Source organism: Lissotriton helveticus, chromosome 11 (genome assembly GCF_964261635.1).
Source record: "Lissotriton helveticus chromosome 11, aLisHel1.1, whole genome shotgun sequence".
NCBI lineage: Eukaryota > Metazoa > Chordata > Amphibia > Caudata > Salamandridae > Lissotriton > Lissotriton helveticus.
In genome coordinates this window covers 536,062,174-536,084,695 of record NC_136072.1, presented here as the reverse complement: position 1 = coordinate 536,084,695, position 22,522 = coordinate 536,062,174, and the positions used below count along the sequence as shown (strand labels likewise).

The window sequence follows — 22,522 nt, the reverse complement described above, 5'->3', positions numbered from 1 at the left end:
AACGCAAAAACCAGAGCAACTAGAGTGCTGTATGAAAAGGAAATCATCAGGGCCAAGAGAGAGTGGGAGGAAGCAAGGTGGGAAGAAATGAGATGTGCGCTCCTCTCTAAGGATGCCAAAACATTCTGGTCCATAGTTAATACAGGCACCAAAGGGGTAGGGGAGGTCGCTGTTCCGAACATTGCTCCCTCAGTATGGGAGGCACACTTTGCAGCCCTTTATACATGGCCCGAGACTAGCAGCTGCGCGGCTCAACGCCAGGACCAGACGCCAGAAGCAGACAGTGCCCCCCAGATTTCCCCGGCCCTAAACCTCCCGCACGAGCATCGACTGCCGGGGGCCTCGGGCTCGGGTTATCGGGTGGGTCACCTGGATGCCCGGGAAATGACCACCTCTGAAAATCTAGAGAGATCTCTCTCAGAGAAGTGGAATCTGCTATCGACAGATTGCTCCCAAATAAAGCCCCAGGCCTCGACAAACTACCTGGTTACCTTTTTCGCTCCCAGCCCAAAATCTGGGCACCTTACCGTGCAGTTCTGTTTAATGCGGTCCTTTGGGGTTCTAAGTTACCGGAAACCTGGTTGGGAGCTGAGATGGTCCCCATATATAAAAAGGGCTGCCCGTTACTTCCATCTAACTACAGGCCCATTAGCCTTTTAGATACCACCCAAAAACTAATGGGCCAGATCCTACTGGACAGAATACTGGGGTGGATGGAGGAAAATGCAATATTAGTGGATGGAGGAAAATGCAATATTAACCACCTCCAAGCTGGTTTTAGATCTGGCATCTCGACCCTGGACCAAATTTTCAGGCTGCAGGTCCTCTTCTGGAAAACTGCAAGAGTAGAGGGTGGCAGCCTCTACCTTGTCTTTGTGGACCTGCGGGCCGCTTTCGACCTCGTGCCTAAAGAGAGATTATAGAGGGTGCTGGAAGAACTAGGCCTCCCGTCCTACCTACTAGATGTCCTGATTCGATTCCATGAAGGGGAACTATGCCCAGGTGAGGTGCGGGAAGCACGGTGAACTCTCGACCCATTTCCCCGTATCCAGGGGGTACGCCAGGGTTGTGCCCTGGCTCCTACACTCTTCAGCCTTTATGTCAACGGCCTGGTGGATGATTTGGGTAGGGTTAGGGACAGTGATGCCCCGTGGTTGGCTACTGGCCGGGTGCCCGCTCTGATGTTCGCGGATGACACCTTGTTGCTGTCCCGAACATCGGCGGGCATCGAGCGGGTTCTGGACAGGTTTGCAGCTTTTTGTGCCTCGCGGGGATTGGAGATAAACTTGGAAAAAAACAAGTTTATGATCTTCAACCCCCCGAGGCGTACCCGCCCGAACCCTGTTTAGAATGGTACCCCACTCGAGCGGGTGAAAACCTTTGTATATCTGGGGGTCCTACTGTCCGAAAACTTTGATTGGGGTTGCCAGGTAACTAGATCCGCCCTGAGACTCTCACAGATCATAGGGGGTATCGGCAAATTTCATAACACAACACAATTTAAACCAGCCGCCCCCATTCTGGAGATATACAGAACCCAGGCAAGGACAGCTGCTATGTATGAAGCAGAACTCTGGGGGCATAAGAATGTATTGAGCCTCCTAAAGGTTGAGCAGGCCTTCATGAGAAATCTGGTGGGTTTACCTAAAAGCACCCCTTTGATACCATTGCGTCTGGACCTGGGTCTCGAGTCTATTAAAGAACTGATAGCTGCACGACCCCTGCTTTTCTGGAGAAGACTCTGGTCCGTACCGGAGCTTGTAGACTACAGAGTGGAATTTGTTGCAGTATGGGGCCGGATAAAGAATACAAATATTCCCTGGCTTCTTCACATCAAGGCCCTCTCCTACCAAATTGGCCTGCCCCAACTGTGGGAGTCTCCTGAGGAGTGTTGCCCGAGGTTGCAGAGGTCTGAGTTGCTGGCCTCCATTAGTCACTATAGCCTTAAAGTGTTATACTCTTCAGCAAATCTGGGAAGGCTCTCCACTGAATTCCTGCAAGTGAAAATTGCACCCAAGAGAGGAATTTTTAGATTTAGTGCAGCCTGCCCTTGCAAGGAAACTATACATTCAATTAAGACATGGCTGCCTCCCCATTGGGGCACTGACTTCTAAATGGGCTGACTCAGAGGAGGGAACCTGCCCAGCATGCAGCAACAGTACAGAAGATATTGCACACGTTCTGTTCTTCTGCCCGGCTTATAGTAAAACACGGAAATGCTGGTTGACACCGCTGTGCAGGAACCTGGGACTTAAACAGTGCGCACAGGCCTGTAGAGTTCTAACATATGACACTGCCCCTCCTATTGTCTTTTCGGTTTCCCGCTTTTTATATGGCATGTGGCGCAGAAGAACTATTTTTACTGTAAGGAAGTACCCTGGACATTAGCTCACCTTTTGATAACTTACTGTTTAATAACCTTTTAAAGTGTTTATTACTGTGCTTGTATATATTTTATCTGCACTTTTATGGTCAACGACAGAAATAAAGTTATCAAAAATGAAAAAATGATAATATATGCTGCCTCAAATCCAGTTCAGCCTTTGCCCTCCTAAGTTTAGTAGTCCAAAACGTGTGCATACATCTGCTCTATTCACCTTCCAGCAGCCAAATCTTCCATATTACCAGTCTATACGGTCTGCTCATTCCAACACGTGTTGCCCTCTGTCCTACAGAATCCTCATTACAGTATTTTACTCTGTTCTCTCAGTGCACCGGCCCTAAACTATCCTTTCATTCAAGAAGTCTATGTTGTCTGAATTACATTAGATCCTTTATACTTTTCTCACACACTACACTTTGTGACCGAGATAGAAGCGACCATTTAATAACAGCTTTTTGCAGCTCTAATGAATCCAGGGTAAAGTAAATAGATATAGTGAAGGAAAATGAAAATAAACATTCAAAAGAAAGTTAGGAACAACTTGGCACACACCGGAACATGCTGTACAGCTCTTAAGATCAGCTGACAGAACGGCAAACACACATGCTTGCACAATCTCTTCTTAGAAACGTTTACCACCCAGCCCCAAATGCCTAGCATACATCACTTTCACCTTCTGAGTACAAGCTTGGTCCGAGATGTTCCTGCAGCACTTCGCAAGACGCAGCTCACTCTTGAGTTCCACCTCCAAAACAACATACTCTTATGAATAAAGGGGCCGATTTTACTGGTCTCCTTTGCTTAGTCCATTACACCAACCTCCTTGCAGGTCTCTAACACTTAATTCCATGCGGTCTGTGGTTTTAGTTCTCGACGTCATTCCCAAATATGCAAATTCCTAGACACCATGCTGCACTCTAACTTGCACGGAATCTTCCTTCTTGTCTCTGTCAGTAAGAGGCTAGAAGTCAAATATGCCATTTAGCACAATTCCCTTCTAACCATAATACATGTTTAAGAGTGCCTTAACTTGGAGAAACGTATCACACTGCAAAGACTATCAAGGAAAAGTAAAAGCCAACAGAACCATGGACTGCTAAAACAAAGCAAGCAGCACATTTAACTCCTTGATTGCTCATGACGAGGTCAGCTCGTCATGAGCTACGGCGCTCTGGTGCTCATGACGAGCTCAGCTCGTCATGACCGCGCCCGTTACATGGAACGCTCGCATGCTGGGCTGATTCCCCTGCTGTGCTGAGCGTTCCATTGGAACGTGCGTGGTCATGACGAGCTCAGCTCGTCATGAGCACTGGAGCGCCGGAACTCATGACGAGCTGACCTCGTCATGAGCACCGGGGCGCTGTACGCGCCCCGCCGCCCCCCAGCACAGCGGGGGAAACCGCCCCGCATGGAAGGGGTTAAGAAGTTACTTCAGAAACAGAGAAAATAGATGATAAACCATTATTGTGAGGGACAACATTCCAAATAAGAGCAGTAGGAAGATGAAAGAAGGGAGCACACAAGGAGAAACGAGTAAGTGCTGAGATGAATGGATAAGAAGCAGGAGTTAAAGACAGACCTTTAATCAGGACAAAACAGTTTACAGATAGATAGTTTATGCAGACAAGGGAAAAGGGTGCATTGAGCGAATGACCTCTTAGTCATCTCACAGATAGGATTCCAAACTGGTTGGTACATACTGGACTACACACACATTTAGAATTTGGTTTTATAAAGCAAGTCATCACCAGGCAGTGTGCCTTCATCAAGTGCTGTTACAGGCTACAGCTCTCTGAAGAGAACTCTAACTCCTCACAGACCCCTTTTAAATCCTATCTGGAAAGTTGCATTAGCAGTATGTAAATTCAGTTCTCATGAGATTTGTTTTTACCTTATATGGCTATAAAAAAAAGTATTAAATAAATCAATGTTGCCAAAATCTCTTCTTGAGGACAAGGTGGAAATGATCTTGCATTGGATGTTGATCAACACTTAAAAAACTCTGAAACCTGCATCCCATTTTGGTGTCCCCTTGCTTCTTTGTATGAAGCGGAAATTCTTGGACCTCAGGTTAGGGTGGCTACCGTCATTGGTGGGACAACCACCGTGTATGGCAAGCCTGGGAACAGCCTGTAGGATGTGTGATGCTCCAAAAGAGGACATAATCCACCTAGATTGCATTTTCCCCAAGTCTAAAGCAAGCAAGAGGCATGCTGTTGAAAAGTAACTTTAAGGACAGAGGTATATTACCTGCAAGCAAGTAATTACCCCTTGTTTAACCCTAAAGGGCACTGTGTTGATCTGCCGATTTTTCAAAATTTCTCTGCAGGTTCCACTGATTGACACTCGTTATGGGGGTTGCTAGGACCAACATTTGTAACTCTTTTCTGATTTATTTTTGGCAGTTTTAATTATATGAAATTATTTTTATGATGCTCTTAGTGTACATGAAATGCTCAATAATTACGATGGTTTTAATTATTCAGAAAAGGACTGACCACTTTCTTTATGGAAGCGGATTAGGGCAGGTCTAGAGAACCGGCTTTAACATCTAATATTTGGGATGCATCATCGTTGGGCATTGGTTAAAGAAATAAAAGAGCAAGCTACAATCCACTGTGAGCACTGGGGACCTTATGGGGATTAATCTTTACTTAAATGTGGATGGTTGGGTCATGTCTTGCCACTATTTATCCAGGGTGTCTGAGGGGAAGAAAACAAAAACAAAAATAGGGCGATGTGTATCTTAAGACTACCACCTGAGTAGGCTAATAGTTTTAATTACGTCTCCCAGAAGTAGAGTTAAAAGGGCATGGGGGAAAATTCTACCCATGAGCTTAGGTCAAAATGTTTCGGTCTCTACACACCTCTAATGAGGTGTCAGTGACATTCTTCAAGACTAAATCACCCTATTTAATTAAATAATGGGAATGGAAAGGAAATTGATTTAAGAAGTACAACTTGTCACTGTAGATTGTTCACAAGTGTAAGGTGTCTTCCTAGATACTGGGGTGGTGCACATCCCAGATGTAATGTCGTCATGCTACACCCCCGCTTACTGGAGTAACGGATCACGGTTCCCTAACTAGATGGAGATGTAGGATGCTGGGACAAGGCATTACAAATAATTTAGATCTGCATCTCGTCCCAATGCTCCCTGCAAGTCAATCGAGTTGGTAGTCCTCTAGTTTGCAGCTGCATGCACTGCTACCTTCTTTCCCGCTGAGTTCAGCTTTTTACTCTCCTTATCCGGAGGTGGAGAATTTTCTGTAGCATGGGTGTGTGGGCTTACTAGTAAGTCCGGAGATATGTAGCCCTGGATGTTGGGTCGGTAATTGGATGAGTCTTTATATTTCTTGTCCACCCTAGGTGCGACCACCATTGCCTTGAAGGGCTCTTTAAAGGTCTCAGAGGTGGGCTTCAGTATCCCCTTAAGCATAGGGATGAACTGGAGCATGCATTGGGTCCTGGATAGTGTTTCGATCACAAAGTCATTGTACTCCTGGACAACATGCACATCAACCTTGTGATATGTGGCTTCATGGTATGTTGTTCTGTCATCAAGAGGGAAGACATGGCTGGGTACAGATCCTGGTCTGTATCACTAGGGATGCGTTTTGGGAGGAGGGGGGGTCCAACATTATATTCGTCCCACGGGTCATTCCGAGAATCATGGTCATAAGGATGAAGTGGGCTGCCCTCCCCGTACGCAGAGCGTGGTGATCCCTCCAGGGAATATAGAAAAGAGAAGTATGAGGTGGTGGTGAAGGAGGAGGAGGTTGAGCAGGAAGGAGGCTAGTGGCACTGTCCTTACGTCTCTTGTGCTTGGGTGGTGGAGAAGGCCCTAAAACAAACTGCGCCTAAAAAATCAATTCTCTTTTTCCCTGGAGAGTTTCTAGTGGCTTTGGTGTCAGCTTGTGGAAGATCTTGCCTAGCTGTGGGTGTATAAACAGATGCTTTTCCTGAGCATCTAGCTTCTTCTGCAGTCACTGGAAGATGGAACGCTCCAAATCCTCGGAGCTGTCCATTGATGGCGTTTTCGTCTCCAAGTGCGCTCTCTGTGAAGAGGGAGTCTTTGACATAGATGCTGATGTAGGCTTTGGCGCTAATGTGTCCTTTGGTGCCGGTGTCAAGGGCCCTTCTGGCTTCGAAGGGACGTGAGGGTTAGGCATACTCTTTGCAGCGAGAAGGGGGGGGGGACATTGTCGGCTTCGAAGGCTTTGGTCGGTGCCGACCGTGGCACGAAAGGAAGAGGGGGCCAGGCTTTTTAGACTATGGGCTCAATGCCTGACCTTCTACAGGGCACACGGTTTGCAGTCAAAGTCTTCTTTTGAGGGACCTTACTGTAGTTCTCCCTGCGCCTCTGAGGAACAGACTTCTTCCTCTGCTTCAACGCCGTGCTCCTCGATAGTGTCAGGAGTGTTATTGGGCGCTTGCCTCTGCATTCTCTTATAGACCCACCTCTGCTCCTGTCGGCATGAAGAGTCTTCTTTTGAAAGGCAGGTGATCCAGGTCTCGCATGTGGTGGTGTCGTTCCCTAGGAAGAGGCTGAGGTTGCAGACATGATATTGGTCAGTCTAGGGAAACTTGGAGTGGCCCTCGGGGCAGCACTGGAAGTGCATCCTGTCCATGCATTTTGGTCAACGAGGTTCTTGAGATAAAGAGGGCCTTAGGGCCTGGGGGCCCCAGCCATGAGGTGTCAAGAGATGATCGATCTTGAGGATGGGGGGCATCATGCAGACACAAAAGACAGGATGGAGGATCCATCACATTGAATATTCTCTGTCGACACAGAAGTTGAGGCATCAAGTGTGCTCTGCAGCAAAGCGCCAAAACATGGAGCCAGATCAGTACAAATCCGAACCCGATGGTGGAAAAAATCTATCTAACAATGGAATCTGTGGCCATGAACATTGCCTACTAAGAAGTCACTATACCTCATGACTGCAAAGACTTCTTCGAAAATAAGATGCCAATGCCAGAGCCCAAGATAGAAGGCGTCTGCAGAGTATGTGCATCTACAGCCACACATGCTACTAACAGGTTTATTTGCCATTATCTGCTGTGCATCTAATCCCCAGAATCCATGCAAAAGTGAACTCTGGAAAAGAAACTCTTACTTTTTCAGGTTGTTTTGCTGTGCCAAGGAGATAAGAGGCCAAATTATGTGAGGTACAGGGAAACTAAAGAACAAGTTACAAACCATCAGTACCTCTCTTAATGGTGGATAATCTACCTAACCACAGATTCCTCACCTTTAGCCCCTTTCCGCGCTCATGACGAGCTGAGCTCTCCATGAGTTGCGCCGCTCGCACGCTCATGACGAGCTCAGCTCGTCATGTAACGCGGTATTTAAAAAAAGTCAGCGCACAGCGGGGAAAACCGCTAGCGCTGATGCGGTTAGTATACCCTCAGGAGCCAGACTGAATCCAGAGGATTTTTCACCATAGCCCGTGTGCCAGTAGGTTGGATTGTGCGGTTCTGTGTCAACCCAACCTTGCCCCGAACGAAACAAGTGGAGCCACAAAAAAATGATACCCAAACATGTAGACATCACTTTTATTCTTGACGCAGACCGTGCTTTTTTTAGGCAGTGTGCTAATCTCTAAATTCTACCCTTTTCAGATGGAAAATGGGGAGGTGCAGGGCGGTGATCAAGTCACTGATGCATTTTTTTTACAGAAAGAACATTACCAACTATTAGTAAGTTGTTCATGTGATGGATACTTCTAACCATTGATTTTGAGGAATCAGAATAGATTCCAAAGCACCACCTTTCTCAGTGGTAGGTCTGTAGAATGACTCAGACCTATAAATACCAAAACGCCCTTCCCGTCAAACCTGTCAGTCTCCTCTCAAGGAAGTAATGCTTTGTGAACATATGCACTGATGTTCACATTGCAGCTTGACAAATGTCCACAACAGGCAGTCCGCATGCCAGTGCAGTGGTATTAGCCTTAGCCCTTATGGAATGGGCCCTCAATCCTCCATGGAGGCTGGTACTTGGCCAGCATATGCAGATCTTAATTCAAAGGACTAACCGCATGGATACAGTCCTCTTCTGCACTACCTTGCCTATACTTGCCCTAAAGAACCCCACAAAAATCAGATAATAGACCAGATGGTCTTTGGTACTATCGAATAAAAAAAATTCTGGGATCCAAACAATGGACCCTCTCATCCTCTTTTGAGGGGTTAGGCAGGAATGTCAGAAGTGAGATAGACTGTTGATGGGAAATGGAGTCTCAATCTTTTGTAAAGACCCTTGGTGCTGATTTTATGCGGAAGAGCAAAACATTGAATTGGTAATGTACTTTCTGGAGTACTAATCGCAGGAAATATTTATGCGCTTGGTTCATGGGTATGTGTAGATAAGCGTCCTTTAGATCCAACGCTGCCATACAGTCCTCTTTTTGTAGGAGAGGAATTACTCCTTGAAGTGTTGCAAGGACTACCTTGCAAGGTGTTGCCACTGATATGTGGTTGGTTGTGCAGCTTTTTTGTGAGCTGTTTTGTGCTTGGCTGTCACCTGCCTGTGGGTCTTCTAAGTGTGCTTCCACCTCTCTTGAATACGCCTCTGTATTGTAAGGCTCCCATTGCCTTAGCTGTCTCGTTGCCCTTTTTAATCTGTTGGAAGGACTCATCCACCGCCTGCCCAAATAGTGACTCTCCTATGAAGGGTTTGTTGATAATGTAGGTTTGTACTTCATGCTTGAAACCTCCTTCTTGCCGTGGTAACAATGATGGAGTATGCTGGGGTGTTCCCCTGAATGTATTTGGGATCTTTGTTTTAAGGGTTGCATTTCTTTTCCACCCGAAGGGTGACTGCTGCTTTGGAACTTTCTGGCTCTTTAAAGGCTATTTGCATTGATCCACGATGTTTGGAAGCAGTGGTTGTTATAAGTCCCCCTTTTTGGCGGGTATTCATGTTTCCAGAAGAAAACATGAATCTCCTTTTTCTTTTTCCAATGTAACCCCATATGAATCTGCAGTTCTTCTCACCAGGCTATTGTTCAATGTGAGGTTGTTGGGTGGTGATGGTTTTGAGGGGTATGTATCTACATCTTCTTTTGGGGATTCTGTTTCAAATCCTCCTGCTGCTTCTTCCTCTTCAGCTACATAGAAGTCCTCTTCCATGTCCTCTTCTCAATGGGGTGCGGGGCTGGCGGAGATTCTAAGACTGATTCTTCTTCTTCAGTGTCTAGAGAAGTAGAGGGATTACTTGAAATTCTGAACTCCTTTAAGGAGTCAATGAACTCCTTGCGTTGAATGAGTGCCACCATTTCTGCCTCGAACATTCACTTCTTCCTTTCGACCTATTGTGCCCTTTCGACGGAAAGCGTCGGGACGATCTCTTCTTCGGCATCGATGGTGTGATCTCTGTAGATTTTGGCTTCTCCTTCGAGGTCTCGCGACCAGAGGGGCCTTTTGGCATTTTTGCAGTTTTGTCATCATTAGTATCCCGTGTCTGGGATCCGTGCAATTCTATTCCTCATGACTGACGTTTGAGCGTTGATTTCTTTGATATTGAGGCTGCCTTGTGTTCTTTTTTTCTATGAAGTCTTAGACTCCAGACCTTTCGGTGTTTTGGTTACCTTTTGAGACTTTCTATCTGCCTTCTTCGTTTATCTCTTCTCGAGGTCTACCTCAAGAATTTTGACATCCGAGCCTGTGTGTGCTGTCTCCGTATCTTCGACATTCTTGTTGTGGTCACTGGACAATTCGAGATCCTTCAGCGACCTGTGTGATTTCTATTCCCTGGACATGGTTTTGTAGTGTTCTGTCTTTTTTTTCCAAGTACCTTCAGGGTTTTTGGTACAAACGCTTCGCAGGCCTCGCCATCTTCATTCCAGTGGGCTATAGATAGACAGAGTTTACAGATTTTGTGGGGGTTTCGCTGCGCAAATTTCTGGTGGCAGTTAGGGCAGAACTTTAAAGAGGTTTTTTTCCATGACCCCTACCTTGATTCATTCTTCATCCACGTGTTGCCTACGATGTGGTCGCCTGTGGTAGGAGTGAAGGTTTCCTTTGCTTCTTCACCTTCTCTTGGTCCAATGACTTATTGTTTTCTTGTTCTTTCACTGAATTTTTGAATTTTTCCAATGCTTTTTCCAGAGTTTCTCCGTTGCTTCTTGACCCACTGGCGGAAAAAATAATCTGAAGATATCTATGAGGGCATCAGTCAGGGCTCCCTTGAATGGCAGCAAGGGCTCAGGCAAGGTTTGCCCAGGCTGCATAATTTCCATGAGCATATTGGTTTTTACTATAACAGACATCAACTGACCAGAGGAAAAACCAAGCCCAGTATCAGAAGAAATATGCAGTTCTCTGGCCTCAAGCAGGTTCAGATAGCAATTATCATCATATTGTGGAAGAAATTCTCCACCATCATCGCCCATCGTTGCCAAAGGTTGGCTGTCTTTGCTCAGAACCTGACCCAAAAAGATGCTGGAGCCCTGGAAGGTGGCAACTAGCCAAAAGTGCTGTTTTGTCGGAGCTAGAGTGAACAGGGTCTAAGCATATCAGAACTATTGCAGGACTCAACCTCAGTTGAGGTGGGTTCGGTTCAGAGTTAGACAGAACAATAGAATCGGCATCCTCCTCCAACGTTGGTGGCGACGTGGCAGGAACTGGTGTGTATTGTGGTGCCAGACGTGGAGTCAACTCCAGAGTCAGATCTGAACCCCAAATGGCACAGATGTCAAGCATGGACCTGCTGGTAGTATCACAATAGGAGGCATACACGGATCCCTGGGACCTGAAGGAGCACTAAAGGAAGCCAACAATGTGCCAAATATTTTTAACATGGCTTCTTAAAATGCTTCAACCTGTTGTGGCTTTGCCAACGGCCCTGGAAATTAATGGTGCAGCGGCATTAGCTGCATAACCTGCTCCTTGGCGAGGAACACGGATCGAGACCAAGCACACCTAGATATCCTTGTGAGATCTCAGAAGGAGAGAGGTGATGGTGGGTCAAGGCCAGCTTGGACTTCTTGTGCTTCTTTTTCTTTGCTTAAAAATCTTACAGATCGAGTCTGCGGCCTGGGCATATTCTGAAGGTAAGGAATCAGCAGTTCGAGGAATCCATGAGAATATTCCTTACAAAACCACGAGGGAAAGCCTCAAAGTAATAAGAATTCTATTTGCATTCACTTAAGCCTCAGACCTGCAGCAAATCCCAAATGGATGGAGGACCTTGATCACTACCACACAACACTGCAACTCTAAGACAGAAGGTCAAATACTTGAGAGGAGAACGCGTGAGAACTAGGAATATGAGCCACATGCACAAAGAAGCTATAACGAACATGCAATGTCTGGGACAGGCAGGGCAGCACTAACGGTTGGCTTAAAACTTTTACAGAGGTGTATTGGACAAATTACTTACCTGCAGTATCGCCTTATCTGGTAGAGACATGATTTAGCCGCAGAGTCCTAACCTTTGAACTTCCAGGCGTCAGGCTGGACCCGGAAGAACTTTATTAGCAGTACCCCTGCGCGCCAGTATTTGGCGTCTGTCGACTCTGCATGACGTTGTTGTAACGTCTGCGTCGTCTATATAATCAGCACTACGACGCGCTGACATCAGTACTTTTCACAACTTTCCACGCCAGAAGCTTGAAGCCATGAAGTAACTGACCGAGGTGTGTTAAAAATTAATAGCTAGGCCCTTGAAGGGGAACCACCCTGACACTAAAACCGATTCTGCAGTGAGGGGAGGATTGGTGGGTTGGTAAAGAATCTGCAGCTAGATCATGTCTCCACCAGATAAGGCGTTACCGAAGGCAAGTAACTTGTCCATCTGACAGAGAAATCTAGCAGCAGATTCCTTACCTTTGAACGGATACACACGCAATACCATCCCAGAAGGAGGGACTGCGAAAAGGTTTAGACAAGAAAATCCTGCAAAACAGAGCGACCGCACAAGCCTTCTCTGCGAACCTGGGAATCCAGGCAGTACTGACTGGTGAACGTGTGCAGTGAAGCCCATGTGGCTACTTGACAAATCTCAGAAACAAGAACACCACGCTGAAGAGCTGTGGTGGCCACCTTTCCCCTGGTGGAATGGGCTCTAGGCCCTTCATAGGGATCTTTCTTCGCTAAGGCGCAAAATATCTTTACACATAGGATAACCCAGCAGGTTATCGTCTGGACAGCACGTCCTTTATTTGCGCCTACGTACCCTATAAAGAGCTGGTCATCCAACTGGAACTCTTTGGTTTGAACGAGATAGAACGATAGCGCTCATTTTGGGTCCAGACGATGGAGACACTCCTCTTTCTTGGAAGGGTGCAGAGGTGAATAGGATGTGGGTGGGGTAACTGACTGCCCTATGTGAAAGGGTGTTACCACCATAAGCAGAAATGATGCCCTTGTGCGGAGCACCATTTTGTCCGGAAAGACCGTCAGGTAAGAAGGCTGTGAAGACAGTGCCTGCAGCTCACTTACCCGCCTATAAGAGGTTGTCACCAAAAAAGCGGTTTTGATGGTGAGCAATCACAGAGGGTAGTTGTGCAGCGGCTCAAAAGGTGCAATTATCAGAAAGGTGAGAACGAAATAAAGGTCCCATTGTGGCATAATAAAAGGTGAAGGAGGAAACAAGTGGGTTAACGCCTTCAAGAATCTCTGCATCAGAGGTGATTTGAAAAGAGAAGGCTGATGAGGCAGTCGAGGAAAGGGCCGAAAGATAGCTCTTCAATGTGCCCAGAGCAGAGCCCTGCCAGGCCAAAGAAAGTGTAAGCAGAAGGACTTCAAATAAGGGAGCAGATAGGGAGTCAATAGACCGGTCTGTAAAATATTTACAAAGATGGTACCATCGTCAGGCGTTCAAGTATTTTGTGGAGGGACTACTGGCTGTCAAAACTACCACATAGACTTCGGAGGGAGGTCGAAAGCTGTTAAATGTTGTCCCTCAGTCGACACATAAGGAGGTGGAGAGTGGACAGGTTTGGGTGGAGAACCCTCCCTTGCTGCATCGACAGATGGTCCTCCTAAAGGGGCAACCCGATCGGAGGATTGATGTTCATGCCTAGAAGCCTGGGATACCAAACTCTCCGTGCCCAGTCCGGAGACACAAGAATGACTTGTGCCCGGATGCTCCTGATATTCTTGAGCACACTTAGCAGGAGTGGGATGGGCGGAAAAGCATATAGGAGGCTTGCGCTCCACTCGCGGCGAAAAGAGTCGCTGAGAGAGAGATGCCTTTAAAACGCCAATACGCAGACTTGCAGATCTTGCACATTCTCTTCAGAGGTGAACAGATCGAATTAAGGCTCTCCCCACTGCTGGAAGAGACCTTGTGCCACATCCGGATGGAGACTCCATTTGTGATCCGCAAGGCCCCTTTGGCTGAGCATCTCCTGCCCTGGCATTCAGAGAACCGGCCAGGTGTTGAATCGCCAGGGAAATGCTCTGTTGTTCCAGCCAAGTCCAGAGATGCAGGACCACTTAAAGTCCACGACCCCCCCCCCACCCCCACCCCCCCTGTTTGTTGCAGTACCATATGGTAGTAGTGTAGGCCGTGAACAACTGTACGGGCCTTACCTTTATTGATAGCAAAAAGCCTTTCAGTGCCAGGCAGATCTCCTGAAGTCCCAACAGATTGATATGGAGCTTGGCTTCCGTTGGAGACCAGAGTTCTCTGATCTCCACCTCTACCAGATGGCCACCCCATCCCAGAAGGGACGCATCCATCCCTACTGTGAGATCTGGGTGGGGAAGGGAAAGGAGTCTGCCCTTGAACCAATCACTGTCTGTTAGCCAGCACTGCACGTCTCTTGCAGTGCCCTCTGAAATCTGAACCAGGTCAGTAAGATTTCCTAAATGCTGTGCCGATTGGAATTTCACTGCAGAGCCCACTTGTGCGACCGTGCATGGGTCACTAGCAGGATACAGGAGACCATAAGGCCCAACAGCCTCAGAGTCATTCTCACCAAAATCCAGGACAGAGGCTGAAACATCTATATCATAGCCTGAATATCCTCGACTCGACGTTCAGGAGGATAGGCCCAAAACTGCAGTGTCCAGAACTGATCCAATGAAAGGTATCGTCCGAGAGGGAGTCAGGTGTGACTATGGCACATTGATAGTGAACCCCAGTGAATGCAGGAGGTTCGCAGTAGTCTGGAGGTGGGAGACAACTGCTTGGGGCAAGCCTGCCTTCAACAACTAGTCATCGAGATAGGGGAAGACTGGAACACCTGATCTCTACAGATGGGCTGCGACCACCACTATAACCTTTGAGAAAACCCGATGGGCGCTGGTAAAGCCGAAAGGGCGCACAGTAAACTGAAAGTGCTTGTGGCCCACCATAAACAGCAGGTAGCGACCATCTCCGTGTCATCGGGTATGAGAATTGGGGAGGCAGCACCAACACCACCGAGGACCTCAGCGCCAGGGAAGGTCACTGTGGAGGTGCGTCCGGCACTGGTCCGGACCCAGAAACGGGTCTAGTCGGAGGCCGTGGCACCGGGACCGCAGGCGCGGAACCCATGGGGACACCTTTATCATCTGAGCCTGCAGGGCCCAGAGGGTCAGGCCGCCCAAATACAGCGCACATGGTATCGTAAAACTCTTAACTAGGGCAGGGGTTGCTCACAGACCCTGAAAGGGAGGGAAACGCGGAGCCGAGTCAGGCACCCACTCCGCAGAGCAGGTCCTCGAACGCCGAGGTCCCCCCTATCGAGTCGTTAGACAAGCAGGGTGAAGTCGAAGCACACATCGGCTTCTTGTGCTTTTTGTGGTGCCTCTTGCCTAACTTTGACGATTTCAACGAAGAGGACTTTGGCTCACTGGAATGGTGCTCGGACCTTCCTCTCGATCGAAACCTGGCCCCGGATCGAGACCAACGAGACGACCTCTGCAGTGCCGATGCCAGGCCGCAAGCAGCTTTAGGGACTGCTCCCTCAAAAGCGTTTGGCGCCATGGACTGGCAGTTGGAGCACGACTTCGAATCATGGTCCAGTTCCAGGCACCAAGACACACTAGGTGAGGGTCCGTGACCGACATGGCGGAGTGACAGGCACCACCCGGCTTTAACCCAGAGGTATTCTTTGAAAACATCCTACACACCAAAAGAAGTGGACAAAAAGTTGTTTTTTTAAAGTCTGTCAAAAATTGATAGGGGGTAGCTCTTTCAACGGATTGGCACTGGGTGGCGCAGAAAGAAAAGAACTGAACCAGCGCACCGGAGTGGAGGTTATATTGACGATGCGGACATCAAGACAAACATGACACAGACTGCGTCACGTGATGTCAACAGATGCTACCTACTGGCATGCAAGGGTACTCCTAAGAAAAAAATCTTCCGGATCCAGCCTGACGCCTGGAAGTCAAAGATAAAGAATCTGCAGCTAGATGTCTTTATCAGATTGTCCTGTACTGGAGGAAGGTGTCCTGGACTCAACAATGCCTTACTGTTCACTTGGAATATTACAATATATTATCAATGTCCTTTCTGTGTACCTACTGGCACTCTCAAATCAATTAAGCAATCAGTCAACAAAACTACTCACGAAATAACTTGCTTGTCACATCACACCAAACACGCAGTCCCCTGATGTTGCTTCTCGATTTACGCCACTCAAAAATTATACTCAACTTTAAACAGTGCAATTCTGGAGAAGACTTGGAACAGGGCCATGCCTCAAAAGAACACACCAGACTTTAAACTGCTTCCCTTCTATCACACTCTTATTCTCCTCTGCCACTCCATTCCCACTGCTCCCTAAACCTGTAATGTCCATTAATGGTCCTGCCAGGCTCTGCCCGTTTAATATCAACTCCCAAAAACTCCTTGGGCTTTTCATTGTTCCACCAAAAACCTTCCATCCAACTGACTGACTAACTCGCGGGCCATGCTTTCCCGAACAATGTTCAGCAGTTCTCCATGTCTCACAATTCATCTTCAATGTTCCTTTACGTGTCAGTATAAAACCTTTCCATCATTATCAACTTTCTCTGCTGTTGACCGTCGGTCTCCGACCATTGCTTTCCTCTACCCATTGTCGCCTGCCATAGCCCACCCGCCCACGCCAACTATGCATATTTGCTGTGCCATGAACAAAAGTGAATAGCAACACAATTAAAACAGTAGAGTTACCTGTAACGCCTGCTCCTGAATATGTTCAAACATTTCAATTTCTTTTGCAATCTCATGATCTTGGCTTTCATGAAACTGTGCTTCCATCTTCTCATCCCATCCATCATGATTGTCTGTTGATATAAAAACAAGAGAAATATCAGCTAAGGGACGTACAGACAGATCAATCAAAGTCCTTACATGAAAAAACGCAGAACAGGCTGTTGTAGTTGACAGAACAATGCCAATATAGACAGGTGAACAGATCAATAGATAGACTGACCAATGACTCAACGGGTGAAAGAGGAATCACTCAACACAGCCAACATAATGACACATTAACTGCAAAACATGACCATCTGAAAAACGGCCAGTGGGAGAGTGTCAGTAGTAAAAGCTGTGAGCAAAGCCATAGTGGAAAGGTGCCCAAAGGGATGAGAGCACGTCAACAATAAGAAGGGAGGCAGCATAGATAAAAGTGATTAGAGGGAACATCAGAGAACAGATAGGATAGTGATATTAAACAGATGTAAGAGAGGATCAGGAAAGACAAGAGAGATGGTGTCAATAAAAAAAATATAGGAGAGAATGTCTAAATTAATGGGACTGTATTGTGATGTACCAGTAGTTCATGTAAGGCCAAAAAGGTCCTAAAGCAGCAAGAGCTGTTGATTTAAGAAAGTGTTAATCACTTAGCCAATAGCATATGGCATATTCATTTATTAAATGCCAGGAGGAGCAACAGTAGACCGATTATAAATGTAAGGAGGAACACAGATGGGCATTGACCTAGTAAATTATTTATTTATAAATAATATATCAAAGTTTTTGGTGAAATATAGTTCACGTGCTCACAAGAAAGTGAAAAAAGTGTGATGTGATGAGTGAAGGTGATATTTAAAATATACATCCCATTGACAACAAAAACTCCTGACCATAACTTTAAACAGTGAAGGAGTTTTTTCTTGTATAAAAGGTCGACAACGTTTCAATCTCAAAGATTTGAGATCATCATCAGGTCAAGAAATGTGAACATGAGAAATTGGGCGACCCGGAGGAAGCCGGTAATTGAATGAAACCGGTCATTAGATGGAGTAATCCATGGAGGGTCACGAGAAGGAATTAGGACCCGAAAGCACGTCTGATGCAATTAATGCCAGGGGCTTCAAGGAGCCAAGTTAACAAAGCTGTATTTGGAGGCAGTGGGAGCTCAAGCTACGTGCTTACTCAGCCGTGGCAGCGGTATCCATAATCACTTTTGTAGTTGGCAAAAAAGCACTGAGTCGGCGGTGTAACTTATTTAAATTGGGTTAGACCGCATTCGTCGGTCGGTGTGGAGAGACGGGCGGCCGCTCTGTCTGGTGCCCCGGGCCAGTGAGTAACACTTTCTTAAATTAACAGTTCTTGCTGCTTTAGGACCTTTTTGGTCTTACATGAACTACTGCTACCTCACAATACTATTGACTACCCCAGGTTCAAATATCGTGGCCCCCATGTTTTGCAATATAAATTAATGGGACAGCGCGCTGGTAGAGATATTAGAATGTGTCACTAAAGAGAGAGGAGACACTATCAGAAAAGAAAATACACAGAAAGTTTCATTAAAGGTCAAAACAGAGTATAAGCAAGGGAAGTACGTAAATGGGGATTTCAATGATCAGCAGCAATCAATCCTCAGTAAAAAGAGCAGTGAGAATATCAGTAAGGATCAAAACAGTCAGTGAAGGGGTGTACCCAAGATGCCGACCAGAGCGGACGCTCAGTGAGGAGCTCCGTACCAACCAAAGCCTTAAAATACTGACCATCACACATGCGACTTCTCGCGGCAAAGTGAGCTATGGTTCGAGGGAGGCGACTCAACTTTGCAGAGACGATCGCGGATGCCCCTGGGGGCGATCGGGAGCCCCTTCTGGTCACGGCCCGGCTTCTGATTCTGGGGTACAGTGTTAAGACACGGCGACCGCGTAAGGAACGCAGTCCACAAGAACACAGACAGCAGTCAGTGCACACCGGAAGGTTGTGTAAGCTGGGGAGAGCTCTGGACATGGAGCAGAGGATGGAAGAGGGCTTTCTGTGACTCAGTGAACACATACGGAGCCAAAGCGAAAGGAGACAGACAGATTAGGAGGTAGCTTTATTTGGGTGAGCAGCGGTGTGGCTGCAGGGCGAGACGGGACCCCCCGTGATTCCAGAGCTGCTAAACAAGCGGATCCTGATGAAGAGGTGAGCCCGGGGACGAAGCGGAGCCTAGAGGGGAAGAGCCCGGTAAGAGATGGGCGCTTAGTCTGGAAGGCATGCCCGGCTTGTTAGCACCCGAGAGAAGACAGAGACCCAGGAGGCCCTGGGGTATCACCGCAACCATGAGGGCAGTCACAGCAAGGGGCAGCGACAGAGTACAATGGAGGAGGGAGCAGATGACAAACAGGAAAGATAGCCATACCCCTTAAACCCTAACAATTAATAATAATAATAATAATAATACTGATGCTTATAAAGCGCGAACAGCTACCTCTGGAGAGGTGTCCCGGCGCTAGCGAATCCTACAACAAGGAGCGAACCGTCAGGGGGAGGAGAGGATTATTGCATAAAAAGCCAGGTTTTTAGGAGCTTCCTAAAACTGGCTTCTGTCGTGGCAGATTGGATGGCAGGGGGCAGGGTATTCCACAATTTCGCCGTGCCGGCCGAGAAAGACCTGCCTCCATGTCTAGCTTTCCTCACACGCGGTACAGTTAGCTTAAGCAGGGAGTTGGAGCGCAGCTCTCGTTTTTGGAGGTAGCGGGGGAGTCGGAGTTTTAGATAGTTGGGACACTTGCCTTTTAGCGCTCTGAAGGCAAGGGTAAGCGCCTTAAACTTAATTCTGCTAGCCACTGGCAGCCAATGCAGCTCGTGCAGATGCGGAGAGATGTGCTGCCTGAAAGGGACACGTTTTATCAATCTCGCAGCCGCATTCTGCACGATCTGTAAGCGTTTTACCGCATATTTGGGCAAACCGAGATAGAGGCCGTTAGAATAGTCAAGTCGAGATGTGATTGTTGCGTGAACAACCGTTTTTCGACATTCGACTGGGATCAGAGGCAGAAATTTCCGCAAATTTCTGAGTTTGTGCAAGCAGCCAGCGGTGAGCTGTTGTATATGCGGCAAAAAAGACAGGTTCTCATCCCATCTTACTCCTAGATTTTTTGCATGGGTTCCAGGAGAAGGGGCAGGGCCCATTTCCGTTGGCCACCACAGGTCCGGAGGGAGATGTTTGAGATTTCCGAAGAAAAGCACCTCCGTTTTGCTCGCATTCATTTTGAGCTTATTAGTGTTCATCCATTTGGCCACGTCTCGAAGACAGCCCCTGATTTTGCTGAAGGCTGCCTCAGACGTGTCTGTATATGGGAAGACTAGTTGGGTGTTGTCCGCATAAGATATTGCCTTCACCCCCCAATTGGCAATCAAGGTAAAAAGCGGGGCCAAATAGACATTAAACAACAGAGGGCTAAGTGCCGACCCCTGAGGAACACCACACCAGAGGTTTTTAGGTCCAGAGGAGAAGGGACCCAGGGCCACTTTCTGGGAGCGATTAGTGAGGTAGGAGAGTAGCCAATTAAGTGCTTTGTCTCCAAGCCCAATGTCCTTGAGCCGAGTCAGCAGTCTGCTATGATCTACAGTATCAAAAGCAGCAGATAGATCAATTAAACAACAAAGTTGGTAAAATGAGGAGGGGTTGAAATGCCGCAGCGACCCAGCATCAAACACAGAATTAGTGGACCGCCGTGTGAAAGGAGCAACCCCCGAACCGGCTATAACTGGCACTGAAAGAACACTCAAATGAAACTGGACTAACAGCACAGTATCTGCGCACATGATTAGGCCTATATGGCGAAACTATACAAGGGGAACGGCGCAATGGCATGCAAGGTAGGCTGGAATGAAATGGTTACTTACCAGTAGGAGTGGTTTTGTAGCTTGAAGAGTTTTCTGGATTCACATGCTGTGCATCATTCCTCCATCTAGTGGTTAGTTCCGGAATTGTCCGATTTCTTTTTTCTCGTTTTGCTTGCTGTCGACCACCATTTGGTGTCAGGTACGTCCTCTGGTTGACGTCAGACGACATCCTGGAGGTCGATGTGCGTGGTGGCCAACTTCGGATTCTTTTTTCTGTTTTTATGCTGTTTAATCCACGTGATGGTCCATATTTAAAGTTCTTAACATTGTACTTTGCTTCCCCACAGCATGTGAATCCAGAAAACTCTTCAAGCTGCAAAACTACTCCTACTGGTAAGTAACCATTTCATTTTGCAGCGTGAATCCCTTTCTGGATTCAGATGCTGTGCATCAGATTATGTAGCGGTTTCTCCCGTGTTTGGGAGGCTGTGGAAAGAAGAAGACTTAGCAAACAGGTGTTGAAGCACCCTTTGTCCAATTTGAGCTTCCTTATTCCTTTGTATATCCACACAATAATGGTTTGAAAATGTGTTTGGAGATGCCTATGTTGCAGCTGCGCAGATGGCATCAATGGGAACATTTGCCATGAAGGCTAGCGTTGCTCCTTTCTTTCTTGTGGAGTGAGCTGTTGGTTGTATTGTTAGTTTTTTTTGGCATTGGTATAGCTTAGTTATATAGCTTATACTATCCATCTTGCAATGGTTGCTTTAGTGACAGCTGATCCTGTGTTGGTATGTGAATAAGCAACAAACAACAGTTTTGTTTTCCTCACTTGTTCTGTCCTTTGTAGATAGTACAGTAGAGCTCTCCTTACATCCACGGTGTTCTTTCTGCTTCAGGTTTTGGCTCCTTGAAGAAAACTGGCAAGATGATGTTTTGATTCAAGTGATATTTAGTTACCACCCTTGGTGAAAACTTGGGGTTCGTTTTCAAGATTACTTTATCCTTGTGGATTTGTAAATAGGGTTCTTGTATAGTTAATGCTTGTAGTTCGCTTACTCTCCATAGTGAGGTTATTCCAATGAGAAATTCTGTCTTGAGAGTAATATGTTCGATATCCACTGTATGCATGGGTTCATACGGTTTTCCCATTAGCTGAGACAGTACTGTATTTAAACTCCATGTTGGTACAGGAGCAGTTCTTGTTGGAGCCATTCTTTTTGCTCCTTCCAAAAATCTTTTGATGAGTGGTCTATTAAAGAAGCTTTTGCATGTTTCTCCTCGTGTGTATGCCACTATGGCCGCAAGGTGTACCTTTAGGCTGGACAAATGTATGTTGATGTCTAAAAGATAGGTAAGATATTTGACTATTGCTTTTTGTGTATTTATTGTATTAGTACTGTTGTTAGCGGTGCACCATGTGGTATATCGCTTCCATTTAGCCGTGTAGCATTTCCTTGTTGACTGTTTTCTTGCCTCCCTTAGAATCTCCATGGTTCTGGATGGCAGTTTGGGGTGTCCAAATTCTATGTTTTCAGGCGCTAGGCTGCTAGTTGTAGCGTTGCTGGTTCTGGATGAAAGATTTGGCCCTGTTGCATTGTTAGCAGGTCTTTGTCTGTTTTGATCCTGATCATCTCTCCTTTGAAGAGTTCTAGGAGAGTTGAGTACCATGTCTGTCTTGGCCAACGGGGGGCAATGAGAATCACCTTTGTTCCTGGTTCGCTTGCTTTTTGTAGTACTTGTTGCATCACGGGAATCGGTGGAAAGGCATAGATAAATGTCTGAGACCAATTGAGTGAAAGTGCAATTCCCTTTAACAGGTGGTGTGGAAACCTGGATGCAAAGTTTCAGCATTTCTTGTTCTACATTGTTGCAAAGAGATCAAACACTGGCATTCCCCAGATGTTGAACAGGTATTGTGCTGTTGTTGAGCAACTGTGTTGTCTGCTTAGCCGGTCTGCTTTGACGTTGTCTACCACTGGTAGATGTACTGTTTTCAGATTGATTTGCTGTGGTATTGCCCATTGCCAGATTTCTTGTGCAAGATTGCTCAGGGGAAAGGATTTCATCCCACCCTGTTTGTTTAGGTAAAACATTGTAGTTGTGTTGTCTGTTTGTATTAGAATGGTCTTCCTCTGAATCTGTTTATGGAATGCTTTGAGTGCCAGAAGAACAGTTTTCATTTCTAA

The 22,522-nt window shown here is 46.8% G+C and overlaps 1 protein-coding gene across 2 annotated transcripts in view; it reads right to left on the bottom strand.

The window, feature by feature from the left end:
* Nucleotides 1-22,522, bottom strand: part of KAT6A (lysine acetyltransferase 6A) — a 1,535,407-nt gene that overhangs the window by 853,355 nt on the left and 659,530 nt on the right. For both annotated transcript variants that reach the window (XM_078666232.1, XM_078666233.1), the window contains exon 8: nt 16,485-16,597. In XM_078666232.1, coding sequence (XP_078522358.1) covers nt 16,485-16,597 — 113 coding nt within the window. The remainder of the gene's footprint in view (nt 1-16,484; nt 16,598-22,522) is intronic.